Genomic DNA, 19,064 nt, shown 5'->3' on the forward strand with positions numbered 1-19,064 from the left:
ATACAGTCCCATTGTGGACCATGAATTCAGTATACCCTCAAAGAGAGAACTACATGGAGACTACATTGCAACTGAAAAATAATCCGGGAACGTGAAATTTTCTTGACGCTTTTTCTCTTACCAGGGAATTCATTTTCAGTGTGGGAAAGATTTTCAAAGTTTTTTCCAAAAGTGGGAAAAGAATTATCCTAGTTTTTCACACAGGTGCAGAGGAAAAAGATTTTCACACATTTTCGCACCAGTGGGCTCGTCATCCCCAATTCAAGGCATGTGAAATGAGAGTGCTTGTGTGAAAATGAAGTCTTTTTCACCCCCCAAAAAATCCTACGCCAATTCCAAGTGTTAACTTTCAAATGCAGTGTGAAGGGACAAACGTTTCAGAACTATTGTTTTTGGATGTTTGTGTAATCTACATTTTTGGTTTATTTTAATTAATGAAAAAAAGTATTTGGTTGGAATTAGTGTGGCAGGTGCTCAATTGTGGCTTTGATGTCATACCTTTCTCTGGCGTCATGTACATGTATCAAGATGACTTACATTTACATGCACCGGTATGGCATATTGGTACTTGAAATCTCTTAATTGATGCCGTTTCTTCATTGATTCAGAATTAGGACTAATTGAGTATTCCTCTTCCAAAGAAGCATTCTTCAAAACAATTGAATCGATGTTAGGGCAACCATTAGGCTTTGGTAATGTTCAGTGTCAGGCATGATCCTTAATAACTTTAAAAGGTTGGAGGCATTTTACATCGATGTGTATGTAATTCCTGTGCCCCGATGTTTATTGATTATCTGTAAACCTAACGTGACAGATGGCATCATCTGTGGTCCTGAGTTTAGTCACCCACCATGACAGGTTCTGTTAGTAAATCTGGCCTTTACTGTTTGAAACATGTGCATGTGGCATGCCAGTAAAACAGATCATTATAATGAACTCAAGACCTGCGTTCTGTACTGCATTTTGATGACAAACTAAACCTAAAAAGATTCACCTAAAGTGGCTTTGCATGGTAGCCATCTTGCCGGGCATTTCTTGTGTTCCACAGGGAAACCTCCTTGGTGCACATCCTGTGGAACAAAAACAATGACCTGCAAGATGCCAGCAATGCAAACCCTCTATAAATAGGTACTAGAGTCGGGTGGTAGTAAGCTTTTTCTATAAAACCTTGGTGGGACTGCAGAAGTGTGATACTTGTACGTGTAGTTTGGTTTGGTTGTGATTTATTTCGTGGCTGGTATGAAAGATCTCTGGCTTATTGTAGTGTTTGGATATCCCAACAGTTTATAGCTAGTTTGGTTCTGTTCCAATCCCTGTATTCTTTTTCTCAGATGTTATAGATATCACTTTGATTTAGATCTGAAACGTCACCATAACAACCTCCCCTTATAGTTGAGTTATACCACAAATAACAGTGCCATGATAAAATCATTTGCTACAGGTACATGTACGTGAAACGTGAAACTTGACATGCATTTTCCATAATTAAACTGAAACAAATATCAAATTCCAGTTTGCTGAAGTTTTTAGAGTACAAGTGTTACACAACATTACATTGAGGCTTTTATTTCCATGCCTGTTATTTTTTTTGTGTATGAAATGTTTGAAATTATGAAATTCTTGAAAGGTTCCTAGAAAACGATGTGGTAAATGAGTAGCTCTTGCATATGTAATAGCTTTGATTATATATTCAGGCATGCAGAATTCGGAAAAATGATACGCGACTCACTCTGTGAAAAAGTGCATTAAGGGACACTGTGCTTTTTCACACTAAGGGCGTTTGTATGTGGGCGGGGTGATTTTTTACTGCTTGGTTTATTGGCGTCTATTATATCAATACTTTATCAATTCATACCAGAAACCTAACTGTTGCTGTGGGTATTAAGAGACTTTCTTCTTGGCTGACTTCTTTTTCCACTTCCTGTGTTTAAAGGGCTTTATCTCTGAAAGCAATTCTGTTAATGTGTATGATATGATTATGCAAAAAATCACTATATCTCCAGATAACAAAATGCCACAGGGGTCAAGCCTACACCAAATTAAAGCTTATAATGTGACCAATTAATTCAAATGTGTCTGTAACTCATTTAAAAAAAAAAAGTCCCCTTATACCCATTTTTGTGGAGCTGGCCCTTAAAGTCCTGTCCTTTGACACTTCAAGTTTGATGTATATATATGTTTGCTTATGTATATGTTTAAGCTTGCATTAAACCCAAAATCGAATTGTACCTTTTACGTTAATTAGACAATTTACTCTTATAAACTTTTTCAGCAATCAACAACCTGCTATTTCTCCCTTTTGTGTTGCAGTGTCTTAAAGCCATCCACTGGGCTTAAAGCACAAGAAACAGTGGCAATTAGTCATTTGAGACAAAAAAATGTTATATTAAATCAACAAAAACAATGTTAACATTATCCATGTTTCTGTGTAGAGTTTACTTTGTATCACTTGCCTCGAAGTTATTGAGGTTTCCCATCAGAAGGCTTGGATTTTCTCCCCAGTTAAGCGCCTAGCTTCCCCTGCAATTACACACTTACCTTCCCTAGTTACTCTAAATGAAGTGATCATTACGATTGCTGTCAGCCCTTGTGACTTAATGATGGCATAAGAATTAAGTGAAATCATTTCTCTCACTTTGTTACTCCTAATTTTTGTTGTTTTCAGGAAAACAAATGACGGTGGCGCGGTGAATGATCCCCAACTCCGCAACTTTGTTAATGGAGCTGCCAGGCAGTGGTGGGAAGGGACTCCTGAGGATAAGCCCTCATCCTGTGTCTCTGATGGCTGTGCCTCCCAGGAATCCCCCTCAGCCCTCTATGGCTTGAAAGGAGCAGTGCCAGATGAGGGGGTGGAGGTGTACACACTCAGCGTGGTGAACCCAGCGCTTGGCGAGGGACTGTTGGGGGTGCAGGTGCAGAGACAGAGGATGCCGCTGAGAATAAGCACTGTACAAGTGAGTGCAGCCTTAGGCCAGTGGTGTATTTTTGTCGAGTACTCTACGTTTTCTGCATCCCTTAGCTAGTCTACATTCATGGGAAACTGCTTTTGCCGATGCAATGGCCAAAATGCATGAGATTTACATGTATAAAGCTGTCCATGAAATTTGGATGAAGTACATGTATATAAATTCTGTTTATATTTGCCGTAATGCATGCAGAGGGATCTGCGTCATTGAAGATGGAAACAGCAGGGCTGGGAAAAATTCTATATAACAAATACCCAAGAAACCATAATAAACACTGTGTATCAGAGAGAAAAACAAAGAATAATGCCAATGAAAATACATGAGCAAAATCCGTAGAACAAATACATCATCAACCATCTGTGAATTTTGTTGGATGCATATCCCCTCCCACGAAAACTCTACAAAGACGTGTATGCAAATGGCCTAAAACGGAGGGCTGTAGAAAAATAAGTTGCACGTGCTCACACACGTGTTTGTTGAAATAAGAGGCATTAAAACTGTTACTCTCTCAGGATTTGTATGTACATTTATGCTTCTAATAAGAATGCATGTCTGTTTCTATGTGCGTTTCAAGCCACATAAATGTATCCCAATCTTCATGAATGAAACATTCCCTCTCAAAAACTCTCATTCCCTGCGTCAAAAACTTTGTGGATCGGCAGGTACAAATATCTTCCAGTTGGCGGTCCAGGGCCTTACATACCCGTATGTGTGCAATTAATGCATGCATATCCTGATGGAAAAGTCTGACCAGCATCCAAGTCACTGAACATCCGGAATCCACGTGCTTTAGAACACCATGCCGTTTTGCACTGTACCTGTACATAGACTGGACCCACAGTACCAACTTCTGTATCGTTCGTCCCATAGATGTGTCTCATAAACAATATCAGCACAGTTAGTAGTTTGAATTTCTAGAGGGACATATGCCTGAACAGATTTATTCCATGTACGTGTAATGCATAGGTTGATGTGCATTATCGGTAAGCTTTCGTTGGGGCGGGGTGGGGTGGGTTGAGTTGGGGTTAGTTTTGGAGTTGGTTTATGGGTTGTTGTCAGGGTTGGGGGGGGTTGGGTTTACGTGCAGGTCTAGGTTTGGGGTTGGGTGTTTGGATATGGTGTTGATATTGTTCTTTGCTTCACATGTTCTTGCTGTTTTCAGATGCTTTGTGTGCAAGTATATCCCCTGCTGGTAATAAAAAGGATATTGGTTCTGTGTGTATGTTTACTTTTCTTGGTGTAATACACCCAGATGCAAAAAACAGGTGTTTTTGAGGAAGGATGCAGTTGGAGAACAGTATGTGTACACTATTATATGATACTTTTGCCTATTGGCTACACTTTGAGATCGCTTGTGCAGTTTGGATGATGAAGCCACGAACTTACAAATGCCATCATCACACAGCCCTTCTGAAAATAGCAAATGTTTCTTGGAAATTATTTTATTTGAAATGAAATTGAATGTGACTAGCAGTGCGTAATATTTAGTGATTCTGACCAACAATTCCTCTTATTTGATGTCTGCAATGTCTCATAGCAACCCCATACCGTCCATGTTACATGGATATCCAGCATGCAGCTTAAGTACTTGTATGCCAGAGAAGTTGAGCATAAATGTTGCATTAGGGATCTCTTTAATTTAACAGATTCAATTACGGGGAAATTGCATCTATTTCATGTGACATTAGAATGAATGTGATGAGCAGCAATATGAATTGATTGCACATCATATTTAGTGATTCTGACCCTCATAGTCTCACATTGGATGTGCTTGTACAGGTGTATCACAGCAACCCCATATTCTATATATCCGGTGTGTAGCTTAAGGGTCCAAGAGAAGCTAAGCATAAATGTTGCATTGGACTCTCTTTAATTGAACAGAATCAATTTAGGCTAGTGTCCTCATCACAGGCTGCGGGTAATTTGTCACCACAGCAACGCAATTGCTTTGAGGTTGACAACACCACGGCAACCAGTCGTCGCGGAGATGACACAGAGTAGCTAGACACTTTTTCTCCCTCCTCTCGAGGTCAAAACATCATGCATAAAAGAAACCATGTGTGAGGAACTGTACAAGTTATTCGTCCTTCAAAAAGAGTTAAAGGGTAGCTGCAATCAATTTGTTCTATTATGCCTATAGGCCTTCAAAAGGCACCTTTGTGTCTCAGTCAACCTGACTGTCAACTTTTGTTTCACCATTTTAAAGGGTATTTTGCTACTTTTGGGGGTTTTATGCGAAGTATTTCCATTTCATAAGCAAAACTGTGATGTCATTCCAGGAAGAAGGTCCATGTTGCATTGGTTGATACGAAAAATCCTGCATATTTGTAGATTTTGTGAGCTTTGTAGATTTGTAGATTTTGCTGATTCACTGTTGATTATGTACATAAGCAAGCATTATTCCCTTTTTCAGAAATGTGTTTGGTAAGTAAATTCCATGTTCACAATTTGAACAGTAGCACCTGTTCACTGAACTATGCGTATTTCTTCTCTGGATGATGTCATGGCAGCAGTGCCCTCAGTTGACCCTGAGAGTATGGGTAATTTTAACTGTTTGAAAGAAGTGCACTCTTCAATGCATTAATATAAAGGAGTACAAAGTTTCAGGAAAAACTGCGTTTAAGAAAAAAACCACTGAAGCTACACGTTAAGGAAGAAATCTTCAAGGACAACTCCATTTGAAATGCTGTAATACAAAAGGGTGAAGGGTAATTCATGTACTAGATAGTACTCAGCAAATTGGACTGTGAACTTGTGTTTGTTGTCTCATGAGCTGTTGGTACTCTGTTTTACATAACTTGGCTTGTTTTGATAAATGGACCTGCAACTTCTGGGTAGGTAGTGAAATTTGAAAGTTTTAAACAAGACCAATTTGCATCTGCAGACAAGATGGGGGCATGATTGGTAGTGATTGCTCTTAAACCTTGATTGTATCCTAACTATTAAAGTGGTCAAGACCTTTACAACAACCCAACATTGCCGGAGGCCTGCTCAGCAGGTGTATCATTTCATCTAGCCAGACCTTATATTGAAAAGTTTCTAAATCTATTCCCATTGAGAACTGATGATCAAGGGTCAAGGAAATTTCCATGGCATGAAGAAATCAGCCCCAATCAGTTCCCTTTTCCAAACTAGCCAAGTTTATGCCAGCATACCTATCACTGAATGATTTTCATTCAGATTACACCAAAAAAAAAAGGAAAAAAAGAATAGTGACGATCAAAGCCTATTCGTATTTGACCGGGGGTCATGGTCTCTGACTTTAAATTGCCCAGGCTTATCTCCTCATCTTGCAGATGCGTTTCAGTGGCAAGCTCGCCCATCTCACCACCCACAATGTGGAAGCTCTCAGTCTTGCTGATGTAGGTCGTCTGTCTCTGCCGTGGAGAGAAAGAGATATTCAGGTAGAGTAGAAATCCATCCATTAGTGAAGGGAGAAAATGAAGTAGGTTGTCTCATCAGATTTCAGACCCGTTTCCCCAACTAAGCAGGCACCCAAAACACACACAAAATTACAGATCTGTGTTTGAAAGTTTGGAAGAAATGGGCAGTTATTTGAGGACTGACGTAAGAATTGCGGCCATTTCCAATATTAGATTGTTTTGAGGATGTACTTTGAAGTGCCGTTATATTTCAGGTCAAACGTAGCTTCGCCTGTTTTATTCACATTTGATGTTTGATTGTTTCTTGAAAAAAAAATTACAACAAAGACTATCAAGAACTTTCAGAGGAGTAAACATTATGATAATTAGGTTTCACCCATATTTCCTTGTATACATTAAACGTTTGTGTGAGAACAGATCATTTTTAATGTACCGGATGTCTGTAGAGTTAATTTTGTCGATGCATTATTGATGGGTGTGCCCCAGCATGCTGCAACGAAAACTTCACACATGTGAATAATGCAACCATCAGTGTAACATATAGTCACTTGGGGACCAACCAGTGTCATCATAATTACTACATGTAGATTGGCTTTTATTTCCAGAAGACCGATATTCCAGAATAATTACATTTAAAAGCCATGAGATTCAAGATTATAAAACCAGTGAGTTAACGACCAAACAGTCTGTGAAAATGAATGGCCCCCATGGTTCACCAAGCTTCAGGAAAAAACAACAAAAAGACAAAATTTATGCTGATATGCATATAGGAGTTTAGTGAGTTTCTAATACCTGTCATTAAACTACACAAAAACAACCTGCAGTGTAAGTTCATAATAGTACCCTGACTTCCAAGACTCTCAAATAAGCTGGAAACTTGCCTTAGACTAGTCTGCCCCAATCAGCTGTTGTTTATGTCACCGGCACTTAAACCTTTCCCTGTAAAAACTCTGTCTGTTCATGTGTTGGAAATTTGGGAAAGACAGACCTCTTTTGATGGACCCACAACTCATCGCTAGCAGTGGCAGATTTTTTTCACTGATATTTTCATTTTAATATTTATTGATCACATTCTTATTTTAATATTTGTGTATCAAATATCAGCACCAAAATGATAAGAAAACAACATCATGAAATAAAAGCTAGGATTTCGAAACCGTATAAGGCTTTTGATATTTTTTCTCCTCCAACATCATGTCAAATAAGCCCAAAGCTGTAATTGCTTTTGAATTCCCCCCCCACCACAAGCTGGACATGCTGCTGATTTCTAGGCTGTTTTGTGCACACAACTTTACTGTTTAACAGATAAGCCGTACATCTGATAAAGCCACCAAAGATAAGGCTGGTGAAGGTGGAATCTTGTGACTGCTATGTATATGTGTGTATGTATGTGTGCATTATATCATCACAAAGGGGAAAATTTACTGACAGGCCTGACATGTTTCTTTTTCTTTGTATAAATAGCCGTAAACATACATGTACATGTTACTAATGAATGCAGTCATACAAAAAACTCTGTTGCCTGTTCAATCAGGCATCACTCATGTATTGTATCATGTACATTTCCGCACATAAATTTGATGGTTGTGCAGGATCAATGTAAACTTGTGCCTTGGAATTTGTCCTCAAAGGTATTACTGTTGTCCTAGAGTTGTTACTCGAATACAGTGTCTTGCAAATTGTGGTTTATAAGCCAGAATGTCAAAATGTAGTTAGGTTTTCACAAAACACTTTGCAGTGTTGACATGTTGCACTTGCACGTACAGATGTGGTTGCCAAATGTTTTTGGCAAAGACTGGAAGTAACACACTCAGTTTACATGCACTTGCATTGCATCTGGCCAAAGAAAGCACCAATGGATGCTTTCATAGACACATTAAGAACCATTCATATTCACAAATGAATAGGGAGTGTTTCCATCTGAGATTAAGCCGTTAAACATTTGCAAGGTCAGGGCCAAAAAACTTCAGTCATTTTGTTTGTAAGACTCCATTAAATACATTGCATCTGTAAAGTTGTCAAACCTGGATGAAAACAAAAGTGCTTAAGATTTTAATTTCTCTGTTTTTTTCCCCAGTTAATTTTCAAATGAATTGTCTTGCAATTGAGAAATATTTCTCAAAGATGCTAATGTGATTGGACATCTACTTTTAGCACAAAAATATAATTTATGATTAGAGCTGTTTGGGAATGAAGGAAGATGACTGAATAGGGTAATACTGTTTATTTCAAACAAGGTGTAGGGTCTCATGTAGGTTTCAAGAGAAATGCCTGTCCTTCACAACAACGCACTGTTAAAAACTGCCCGTTCACTCCCAGCAACATCATGTTTCAAACTGATAGTACCTTATAGTCCATGGTGCTATCTGATATCCCATGGTGCTATCTGATACCCCATGGTGCTATCTGATACCCCATGGTGCTATCTGATACCCCATGGTGCTATCTGATAATCAATGGTGCTATCTGATAATCCATTGTGCTATCTGATAGTCCTTGTTTTCCATTGTTCTCAATACTTATGATGAGAATATAAAGATCCCTAACTGGGGGTTTGGAAATGTGGTACCAGCAAAAACTGCTGGTTCTGAATAAATTTACCTGCCCTCAGACTAGGTGGACGGTGGACAGCACATTGTGTAAATGTATATTATCCCCTTATGTGCATGAACCTGTCTTCATTTGATTTGTTCAAATATATATTATTCGTCTCCGTACCAGTAGTGCTCACAGAAAATAGATAATGCTAATGAAAAAAAAAATTAATGAAAATGAAGAGTTCCATAGTTCCAGGATATATTAAAAATTGGCACAGCACACTGTGTACATTGCCACTTGCACTTTGCTCAGTAAATTTGCCAATCTTATTAAGCTGCCTTTCCACTTTTTCTCATCATCAATTACTTAAAAAAAAAAATAGACTTGGATTCAGGTCCCTTCTGGACGTGGGCATTAACTTGTCCCAGTCACTCACTGTTCCAGTGTATAAAGGAATTGGCTTGCCATAGTTGAGATATGAGCGCATGTCTTTACACTAATACAGATGTGTCTGTAGATGTTGAGTGCTTTTCTCTTGGATTCTGCAGACATCTTATAAGCTCACAATTGAGGGTCTTGTCAAGTAAACTCAGTAATTTTAGTAGGGGCAGCATTTTATAGGCAGCTTGTACAGGGACTACAGAGTCTCAATCATACCAGATGGTCCTTGCTTTTCTTTGGTGCCAATAGTATGCAAGGCAAGTGCATCAAACCACTGTAAAAGTGTCTATGATGACAGTTGACAATTCTGACCAGGATTGGTTCATGAACAGTTTATTAAGTTCATACAATAGGACAAGCAGAACTTTGAGTGTGGAATCGTATATTTTCATGTTCATTACATGTTCATGTGTCTCTGTTGGGGAAAAATCATAGTATCATGCAAGATAGACATGAAACATACCTGGCAGAATTTACATTTATTGGTATTATAATGGGAGATGCACTGCAAACCCAAGGGAAACTTTGTGCTATATAAGGCAAGGGGGGAGATTTGTCAGGATATTCCATTTTTCATCAGGATTTTCCGGATTTCAAGGTTTTTAAAACCAATCTCTTTTAACATTGAAAGTCCTGAGTTTATCCATTAAGATGTTTTGTTACATATAGAAAGTGAAGTACTACACAGGAAATTGGTATTTTAATGGAGGTGTCTTGAGGCAAATGCAAATGTATACTGTAGATCCTACACTGCTTTGGGGCCCTCAAAAATCTCTGGTGATCATTCCATGGATATTTTATTTTCCTCCAATGGCACCCTGGAAAAAGGGACATTTTAGAGACATGCAAACAGCATTTTGTCAAATTCCAAAATTAAGCCTTTATTAAAAGAACTTCCTGTTGAAATCAAGATTTATTCGGTTTATTTGCATTTCTCATCATGTCAGCGAGTGTGACATTAAATGTGCAAATGATAGCCAAACATATATGCATACCAGTTGCAGCTCTGGATTTCTTGCTAGTTGAAAGCACAGTAAGTGATCCGAATGAAGATTGGAAATGCCATCAAGCAGCTGTTTTGCAAATTGCATTAGCTTCTATCTGCTGCTGGACAAGCAGCTTCTGCAGTGTAATGAGATGTTTCTTCTGTATATGCATGGAGAAAAAAAATAAGATTCTGCTTACTTTGTTAGCCCCCCTCCCCTTTTTAGGGGGGTCTCACTCGATGCTGTCAAACTGCAAGTAGCCCATAGGTTATAATGAAAAGGGCTGGCTCTCACATACAGGAGCATTATCCAGAAGTCCAGCTTTGGCCATGTGCTTAAAAAGTGAAATCCGTGCACATAGGAATACAGCCCTCATGTTTTTTTTTCTCTCATATACACTCATTTACATTTAAATGGATTCCCTGGTGTTATGAAATATTTGCACATGCACTGCAAGTATGAAAACTATTGGCCAATGAGATTAGAGAACAAATGTGAAAACAGCACATGATACAGAAGGTTTGGTTTTTGCAAATATTATGTTGGCTGTCCGCCATGCCAGGTTTTCGAGGGGGGCGGGGTGAGCTGACAAGCTTGATGGGGTCGCAAATAGTTTGACCCAATCAAACTGTAGCAGCAAATAAGCATGTTGCTGATTGCCATTCTTCCATTATGACCCCAAATAGGTCTGTACAATCTAATTGCGCACTTACTTTCAACCTGTTTCGCTTAAATTATCAGCCTTGTATTCCGTGGAATTCTTTGCCAGTTAGAAAACTCCAAAACTAGAACGTCAGAAGAAGTGAGGGGACAATATCAGACACGGGCCGCCCCACCTGTGAGCAGGCAGCGGGAAATTAGTGCTCTATGCACAGGTCAGGTCTTCTGGCTTTTGATCAAATCAGACAGCTTACACTAGGGGGGATTCTTTTTATACCCTTATCATGTGCATGTACTGTGCAATTTAACGATTTACTGCAGATGAGCGGTGTGCCCTGTCACATGCACCAGTCTCAGCCCTGGCTCTCTAGTATTGTTTTTGAAGATGTTTCTTATTGTTTTTGTTTTATTATTTATTTTATTTTTCTGGTTTTCATTTCTTTGGGGGGGTGCTGTTTGTGTTCTTTATAGTGTTCTTTAGCTCCTCATGAAATGGTTTCCTGCATCATTTCAGTCCATCATTGGAGCTGATCATGATGAATATTCTAACTGACTGGATATGCATGTACACTATGTTGAATACATTGGGACGGCAGTATCCGCCCCCTTGAGCTTACAGATTCTAGACTTGCTAAAATATCTAATGTTGCTAGCATTGTGATCATTGTTCGCACCACTTGACATGTGACAATGAAGTAGCATCCAGTGTGCAAATACATTGGCACACAGAGGAAACTCATAAAAGGGTTTTGGAACCAGTTGAGAGGCCCTAGTTGAAATACTGTTTCCATCAGGTTCCATTGGGCAAAAACGGGCAAGATGCAGAGGGAAGATAGAGTGATTGCATGATTGGCAAGCTGCCAGTAGGTTCACCAATTGGCCATGAATTTTGATTGCTTACCGAGATGAGAACCACAAGCCTAAAGACATACATGCATTTTTATTGCCTTGAAGTGAAGTACTTTCCTACAGGTGTAAATATTGACTTTCTTTGATGAAGCCGTTCTTCGTTTTTACTTTCCTTTTCTTTACTTGGTATTCAGCAACAAGTTATTGTGTACTCTACATACCGGTACATGTACGTAATGTAACTTGTATACACATGTCTCTGCACAACCAATGAAGGGCGCAGGTTACATTCACAAGAGGATGCATGGGGAGGTTCAACGTGTCTAGCCAATTAATACTAAATAACACCAGAGAGAACAGAGACACTTTTTTATCAGGCAATGGAAGTTTAAGCATATTGACTAATGGGGAAAACATGAAGCAGATTAACCCCCCATATACGTACCACTTCCAGCAACTGCTATTTTGTTTTATCGTGGATATCAAGAAAACATGGTTGTATCTGCTACTTTGCGTGGGTAAAGGATGTTTTTGAGGTGATGGTATAAGTCAAAATGACCAATCACACTTTCACCTACTGGTATCAAGATTTGGCCGAGTGTTACACCATATACACTATAGGCCAAATACACTATATTCAAGAACGCCCGCGGAGAGCTTTTGTCCATACAAAATGCCAGAATCATGTGCTGGGTGCTCCAAATAACTTTAAAAAGAGCCAGTTTTGCTGAAGAATATCTGGCATAATGTGCCTGCCATTGTGAGGGGCTTTCTGGATTCACATCATGTACTGTAATCAAATGTTTTGAAAGTTTGAAAGGTCTGCATTGTTTGTGTTTCGTAGTACATGTAAATAGTTCGTGTACTGTCAGCTTTTTTGGCCACGAAAAGGGGGTTGGTAATGTCTGAAGTGAAACCTGTTCCTGACAGCCTTGATCAAAGATTGTCTTAAATACTGTATTGGGTTCATTTTTTATATTTTCCATCAGTGTCTCAATTCTCCCATTTTTATGTGATTTTTTTTCCACACGCCCTCTGCAGCGCAGTTGGGGATAAGGCATGAAATTGAAACGCACAGGCTTGATGAATTTGGATTTTCTAATGCAAGGCATGTGGTGCTAAATGGGAAAAAGGACAGGCAATTTGTGCCGGTCTAACTTCGTGCATGCTTCGCTGGGCCTTGTTGAGGTGTTAGGCAATTTATCCCCCCCCCCACTTGTTTGTATCCTTGGCTCTCAATGTGAAAAGTATGAAGCATTACAAATATACCTCGAAAAATGCTCCCGGGGGCATGCTACTCAAAATTAATTCTCCCATCACATCGTTGGGCTCTGACAGCCCCAGTCGCCATTAGGTGCTGTTAAAGGTGTCAAGATATCTGAAGCAGCAGGGGTTATCAAATTCAAATTGATTTCTCTGCGCAGTAATTATTAAATGATGCCGCTGGAATACTGAATAGATGACAAGTCTTTGTATGTTGGGTCTTTTTTGGGGAGCATGATCTAAGCAAGAACCAGGAAGAGAAGTGTGCTTGTAAGGAACCGGATGGAGTTTAATTTGTTTAAAGCAAAATGAAGAATTTGGTCTTGTGTTTCGTGATGGTCTCGACAACAACACTAGCTGTGGAGGTTGTGCACGACAGCTAGTGGTTTTGTTACAGGGATAATGCTCCAAAGGTTTACTCGTGTGGGACAAAAACACTAGTACTGGCTGGGAAGATGGCTGCTGTGCCTAAACCTCTATTGTGACCTCTCGTGTAGGGCCTGGCACGTTCTTTTCACTTAGTAGTTCCAGATTCATTTCTGTTATAGCCTTTGTGAACTTGGACATAGCTTCATAGATTTTCTGCAGGTTCTTGGTTTGCTGCCGGTGTTTACTTCATTAATCTGTACATTGGACCTTCTGTACTGTAATACTGCAAACATACACACAGTTGGAGAAGGCAAAATTTAAGCCACAGTGCAGCTTTTTTGTAGGCAATATACATGTAGAAGTTTTATTTGTCATTTTTGCATTTATTGTTTAAATTTATATTTTTGTTTTACAATTTTTCTGTCATTGTGAGTGTTACTGAGCGGCTGAGCCTTGTCATGTTGCTCCCACTTCATAAAGGACACAGTTATTAAAATTAAATAAATTTAAGAATGGCAGAATGCTTAGCAGCGCACACTTTCCACTTACGGTTTTTTCCCTGTTTGCTTTTACATGTAGATTGATGGTCATCAGCTGCACTGCCAACATGGTACCGTGAAACCAAACCAAGAAATTAGAATCTGCCGAGATAACCAGGGTACATCGGAGCTTTTGTATAGGCCTAACCAAAGTCTTGCCCTAGTGGTCCGTGAGGCTTCATTTGAAAAACCGAATAGATTTGCAATGCTCTCTTTACAAGTAATTTTGTTTTTGATTGGCATAAAAAGTTTCAGACTTTGAATTAATGATCTAGCTTTTTCAAAATGTCGTGCCAATTATGGGTTTAGACACAGGGCTATTGGTGCATTTCCTCTCTTTCTCACTCGTGCTCAGTTAGCTTTAACTTTTTAATTAAACCACTTAATCAAACCCATTTAATACGGGCGTTTCACAATAGTGCGCCTCCAAGAGTTTGCAACGCGATGGCCAATGACAATGCGCGAAATTTGTCGACCCAATGCGCGTTTGGAAAGGGTCGACAAATTTCGCAACCTCTTGGAGGCGCACTATTGTGAATCGCCCGTATTACACAAATGGAAATTAGGATTGTAATAGGTCACCAGTGCAAACAACCAGCGATTGCTGAATTATTGATCTATCTTGTTCTTTGCCAGGTTTGTGGGAGGCGTGTGGGAATCACCTTGATGTGTCTTCTGTACCCCGAGGCCCTACCAACCTGGGACCAGCCAGAAGGGTCGTCGAACATCCTTTCCTCATTGTAACAGGTAAGGTTTTCTTTCTCCAGTCGTGATTTCTCCTTCCAACGTCCAGTTCTTTGTTTTCCCCGAAGTGAGCGTTAATTTGTAGATGTATTTATCATGTATCTGCAAATATAGCTCAGAAAGTGAGCTTTTTTTTTAATTCGCTAACAATTTCTTCGCTGCCAATAAAGAAATGATTAAGGACCACAGTTATTGTGGGTGTTTACCAGTTTCGAGTTGTCCAATTTGTTCTCTAGAGGCAAATGCCACAGTGAAGTACAGGTCAACACACCTTCATTTCCAGATGAAAGAAAAATGAGCGTCTAAGCCTTTATACGGTAGCATCTTGGACTCATTATATCTTGGACAGCATATTGTAACATGGCCGATATGACTCCTGTAAAGTCACAAAAGTGTGGACTTTGCCCATCATACGTACCTTAGACGGTCTATTATTCCTGCCTGACATTTTGCCGGCTTGGTATACCCATGATCATCTTACTGTCATGTCGTTTTGTCTCTCTTGCAAGGCGTGCATTATTTTATGCTCACCGGAGGTAATTTGAAACTTGTGACCCATAAGACGGAAGATGCTGTGTCCATAGTCAGCTTTTTTTTTTAAACAAGGCGTAAAAGAACGTGATAGCCGTAACTGATTTATTATGCTTTGTACTCAGACATCAGTGCAGGGTGCATTTCATGCGTGTGTTCGGGTAGGGACCTTAGTGGGGTCGTGGCTCCTCAAGAAGAGCATTTTTGTGTTTGGAAATGTGTATACAAACAAGTTAAAAAAAGAGAGATCTCCGGGGACTATTTAATTCCCCTGCCTTCCTAAAATGTGTAAAATGCCTGGACATTTAACCTCACCAGACCCCTTAGAAAGGCCACAAAGAGGTATGTAAAGGAAATCCCACGTTTTGGTCTCCTCCAACTCCCTGACAACTAAAAAATTGGTTTAGGATCCGCCCTCGTTCAAGCTGTAGTTCCAAGGTTGCTTCACTGCAAACATTCAGCAAAAAATCTGTTTGACTCTCATAAATGCATCCGAGAACCATTCGTATCATAATTAAAGCATTGCTCAGATTTCATAATATATTTAACTATTTATAATTTATACCCAAAGTGGCCTTCATACTTACAAACTTCTGCATTACATAATTAGTAACAATATGCACAGTGTACAATACCCATTATCCCAAGCATTTTCGAAGGGCTTGCCTCAAAGAGAAGCAAGCTATCTAAAGCAGGTTGTCTCCTCTGTTCACCAAATGTGGCTAAACTGCTATCACAACCGGTGCATCCATTAGACTTGTCAAAGGCCAGGGATTGAATTTGTCCGGGGAGGCCGTCGACTGAGAGGGGGCAGTCATCTGTGTGGTAATTTTCTTCTCTGAGGGACACATCGGGGAGCATGAGAATCACCGCTGTTGGAAGGCTGCAAGGCTACACGCTTTCCCCTAAGCGTGAATATATTATGCCAGATAAGATCTTCCGTCGAGGTGGAATTTCTGCCACAAAAAAGGCACTGAATCTTGCAGCCAGTGTGGTGCGGCAGTGTACATGTACATGTATAGGCAATGATTGTGAGCTGAAACAGTCATAACCGACACACTTCAAGCATAAAATTGATTCACGGTGCAGTCCCAGTCAACTGTAAACCAATTTTTATATTCGCCGTCCTTTCACGTAAGGTAGAGGAAACTACAGTTTCTGTTAATCTGTTTAATTTCAGATATTGTAATGTACACTATAATCAGTTTCATTTTTAAGATGTCAGTACATTTTAAAAAGTAACATTGCCACTGAAAATGGTTGTTTGTTTGTGTATCAAGTTCTGGACTCTTTTTTTCTTCATAGTTGGGGCCATGCGTTTGAGTTCCGTGACTTACTGAGCCATAGGCTGAGTTAAAAAAAATAGATTCATTTAGCAACATTCACTTTTTACTCTGCACGTTTGGAATGAAAGTCTTCCAAACAATGGGTGAAGCCGTGAGTTTTTTCACTCAAGAAACGTTTCTTCTTTCTTGCGCATGCAGGCACCAAGGACAAGACTCTGAGTGCCAGGCTCCTGCAGCTGTCCGTTTATATCGCAAATCTCTTCTACCTAGCCTCTGATGCCGTTGCCATGGTAATAGAGGACAGCACGCTGCGCCAGGAGATTGCCACCTCTCGCAATCTGATCGTTGTGGGCGGGTCGTCGGAAAATTCTTGGGCACAGCCTTTCCTGGATCAGGTGCCACTGGGAGCAAGTGGAAATGGTTAGCCCCTTCACCTTTTGCTTCGCCGAAACTCACTTTCTGCCCAACGGCAAAAAAAAAAATAATAAAATGATAAATGGCAAAGCCTCATTGGAACCTGCGTGTGCAGCTTCTTATCGATGCATGCTTGCTTTTGTGATGCATAGAAAGCATATCTAAAAAAATCCTCATTTTGGTAATGGGAATGTATGCTTTGTTTTGTTGACCCATCTCCTGCCTTTGCTGCCGCGAGGAGGTCTCACAAACTGGCCGCTGACATTTGCTTGGAAAGTCACGAGGGGATTCCGCTCATAATACAACAATCTCCCAAGCCTGTCCCATTCTGTCTTCTGGCATTATAGCATTCCGGAAAAAAGCAAGATAACACCATCTGGCGAGTAAACGCATTGCAATTTGAATTTGCCATTAGCTCATGTCATGCTTTCCGGGGTTCTTCGTTTACCAGACCTCTGTCAGTAGTAAGCATCGAACACAAATGTGTCTGACACAACCCCGAAATAAAATATTCAGAAATATCCAGAAATTCCATAGACCCAACATGTATCTACTTGTAACCGTAAAGGGGAGGTTTGAACAATTGCTTTACAAAAAGATTGTTCTTCAAGCTTAGAGTCTGTTGTCACTGTCGGAATTCAATCCTACTTTTGTGACACAAAGAATTGTATTGCGACCTCAAAAACATATTTGCATATTCATTTAACCTTTGCTTCTGGAGTTACTGGAATTACAACAGATGGTAAAATGTAAATGTTAATAACTTTACACAGGTGTGATATCTACAAGTGAAATAACAGCTACATGTACTGTATACTCTCTACTTTATGAAAACTATCACATGTGGCATTTGATGCCTCTGAGATGCGGGGGGTGGTTCAAAATGCTGGCGCCGTCAAACCGAAAGTTAATGTACCCTGTCACCATGCGGCGCGCAAGAATGGTTGAATGTTGCACAAAATAAAGGTTACCGTAGTCTTACGGGGCTTCTCATTTCCGCATTGTTGCATTCTTCATATTCAGTCAAGGTGGAAGCATCGCCTTTTACTGTATTGCCTTTTAGAGCATGCAGGCATGCATGTTCGAGAGAACACTGACGTGGATTGAAAGTATTAGTTTATAAGATTGAACTGTAGTCCCAGACGAGTGAAACTATAACCTTAGATGTGAAAAGGATTAGGGCTAGTATGGGGTGAATGAGAAAGATCTAACTTACACACTACTCTATACTGTTCTGGGAAATTGGAATAGGTGCTGGTTTGGTTTTGTTTTTGGTAGCACAGTCAATTTTTTGCAATGACTGATACGACTGTAAAGCCGTCCATAATTGGCATGCAAACACCCTTTATGCTGGAAATAAGTTTTATAACTACATGTTAAACAAGATGGTTTAGAAAACTGGATTTCGACCTAAAATAATCATTCGTCTCATTGCTTTGCTAACCTGATGGAAATGTCTGCAAATTCAAATTTCCGCGAAAATCTGTCTTGGCACCTGCGGTATGGGCACCGCTAACCGCAAAACGGCTTGGGGAAAAGTGCCCTATGATAATACCTCGCGGAAATGTGGTTTGATTTTTTTTACGATGGACTTCAAATTGGGAACTGTTGGAAAAAAGTGTGATCATCCTGTAAATGGCTTTCTCAATTCTGAATGTAACCATAAGGCACACACGAATCTCGTAAGCAAACCTTGAATTTGTAATTGGTGATTTCGTCGTGAGACTGCAGAATAAATATCCATTGTTTATCGGTTTTTATCTGAGACCACACAGCGGTAAATAAAAGATCGTGCGTGCGTTATCTTAACACACACATCTGAAGGTTATGCGCGGCTGCCGTGAAGACTGCGCCCGTGTGTACTGAGCTATAGAAAATCGCCGGTTGCACGCGGATTTTAAAAGCTAACCTATGGACAGATGATGGCACCAGTGACAATGTATTTCGTCGCAAGCACTGTCCGATCATGTCAGGCTTGTTTAACTGTTAGGCATGTTAATGGTTTTGGATCGTCGTAGACCATAAATAGAATTCAGCCCTATAAGTTTAGACGCTTTACGTACATATTGCAGCAAAGTGAGCTTAATTTTGCTCT

The 19,064-nt window shown here is 39.9% G+C and overlaps 1 protein-coding gene across 1 annotated transcript in view; it reads left to right on the top strand.

Annotated features, from left to right (window-relative positions):
* Positions 1 to 19,064, top strand: part of LOC110981419 (uncharacterized) — a 75,571-nt gene that overhangs the window by 52,684 nt on the left and 3,823 nt on the right. The window contains exons 23-27 of the mRNA XM_022238982.2: positions 2,666 to 2,954; positions 6,263 to 6,370; positions 14,035 to 14,113; positions 14,631 to 14,741; positions 16,754 to 16,975. Of these exons, the coding sequence (XP_022094674.2) occupies positions 2,666 to 2,954; positions 6,263 to 6,370; positions 14,035 to 14,113; positions 14,631 to 14,741; positions 16,754 to 16,975 (809 nt within the window). The remainder of the gene's footprint in view (positions 1 to 2,665; positions 2,955 to 6,262; positions 6,371 to 14,034; positions 14,114 to 14,630; positions 14,742 to 16,753; positions 16,976 to 19,064) is intronic.

Source organism: Acanthaster planci, linkage group LG01 (genome assembly GCF_054643075.1).
Source record: "Acanthaster planci isolate LZ-2023a linkage group LG01, COTS_SCS, whole genome shotgun sequence".
NCBI lineage: Eukaryota > Metazoa > Echinodermata > Asteroidea > Valvatida > Acanthasteridae > Acanthaster > Acanthaster planci.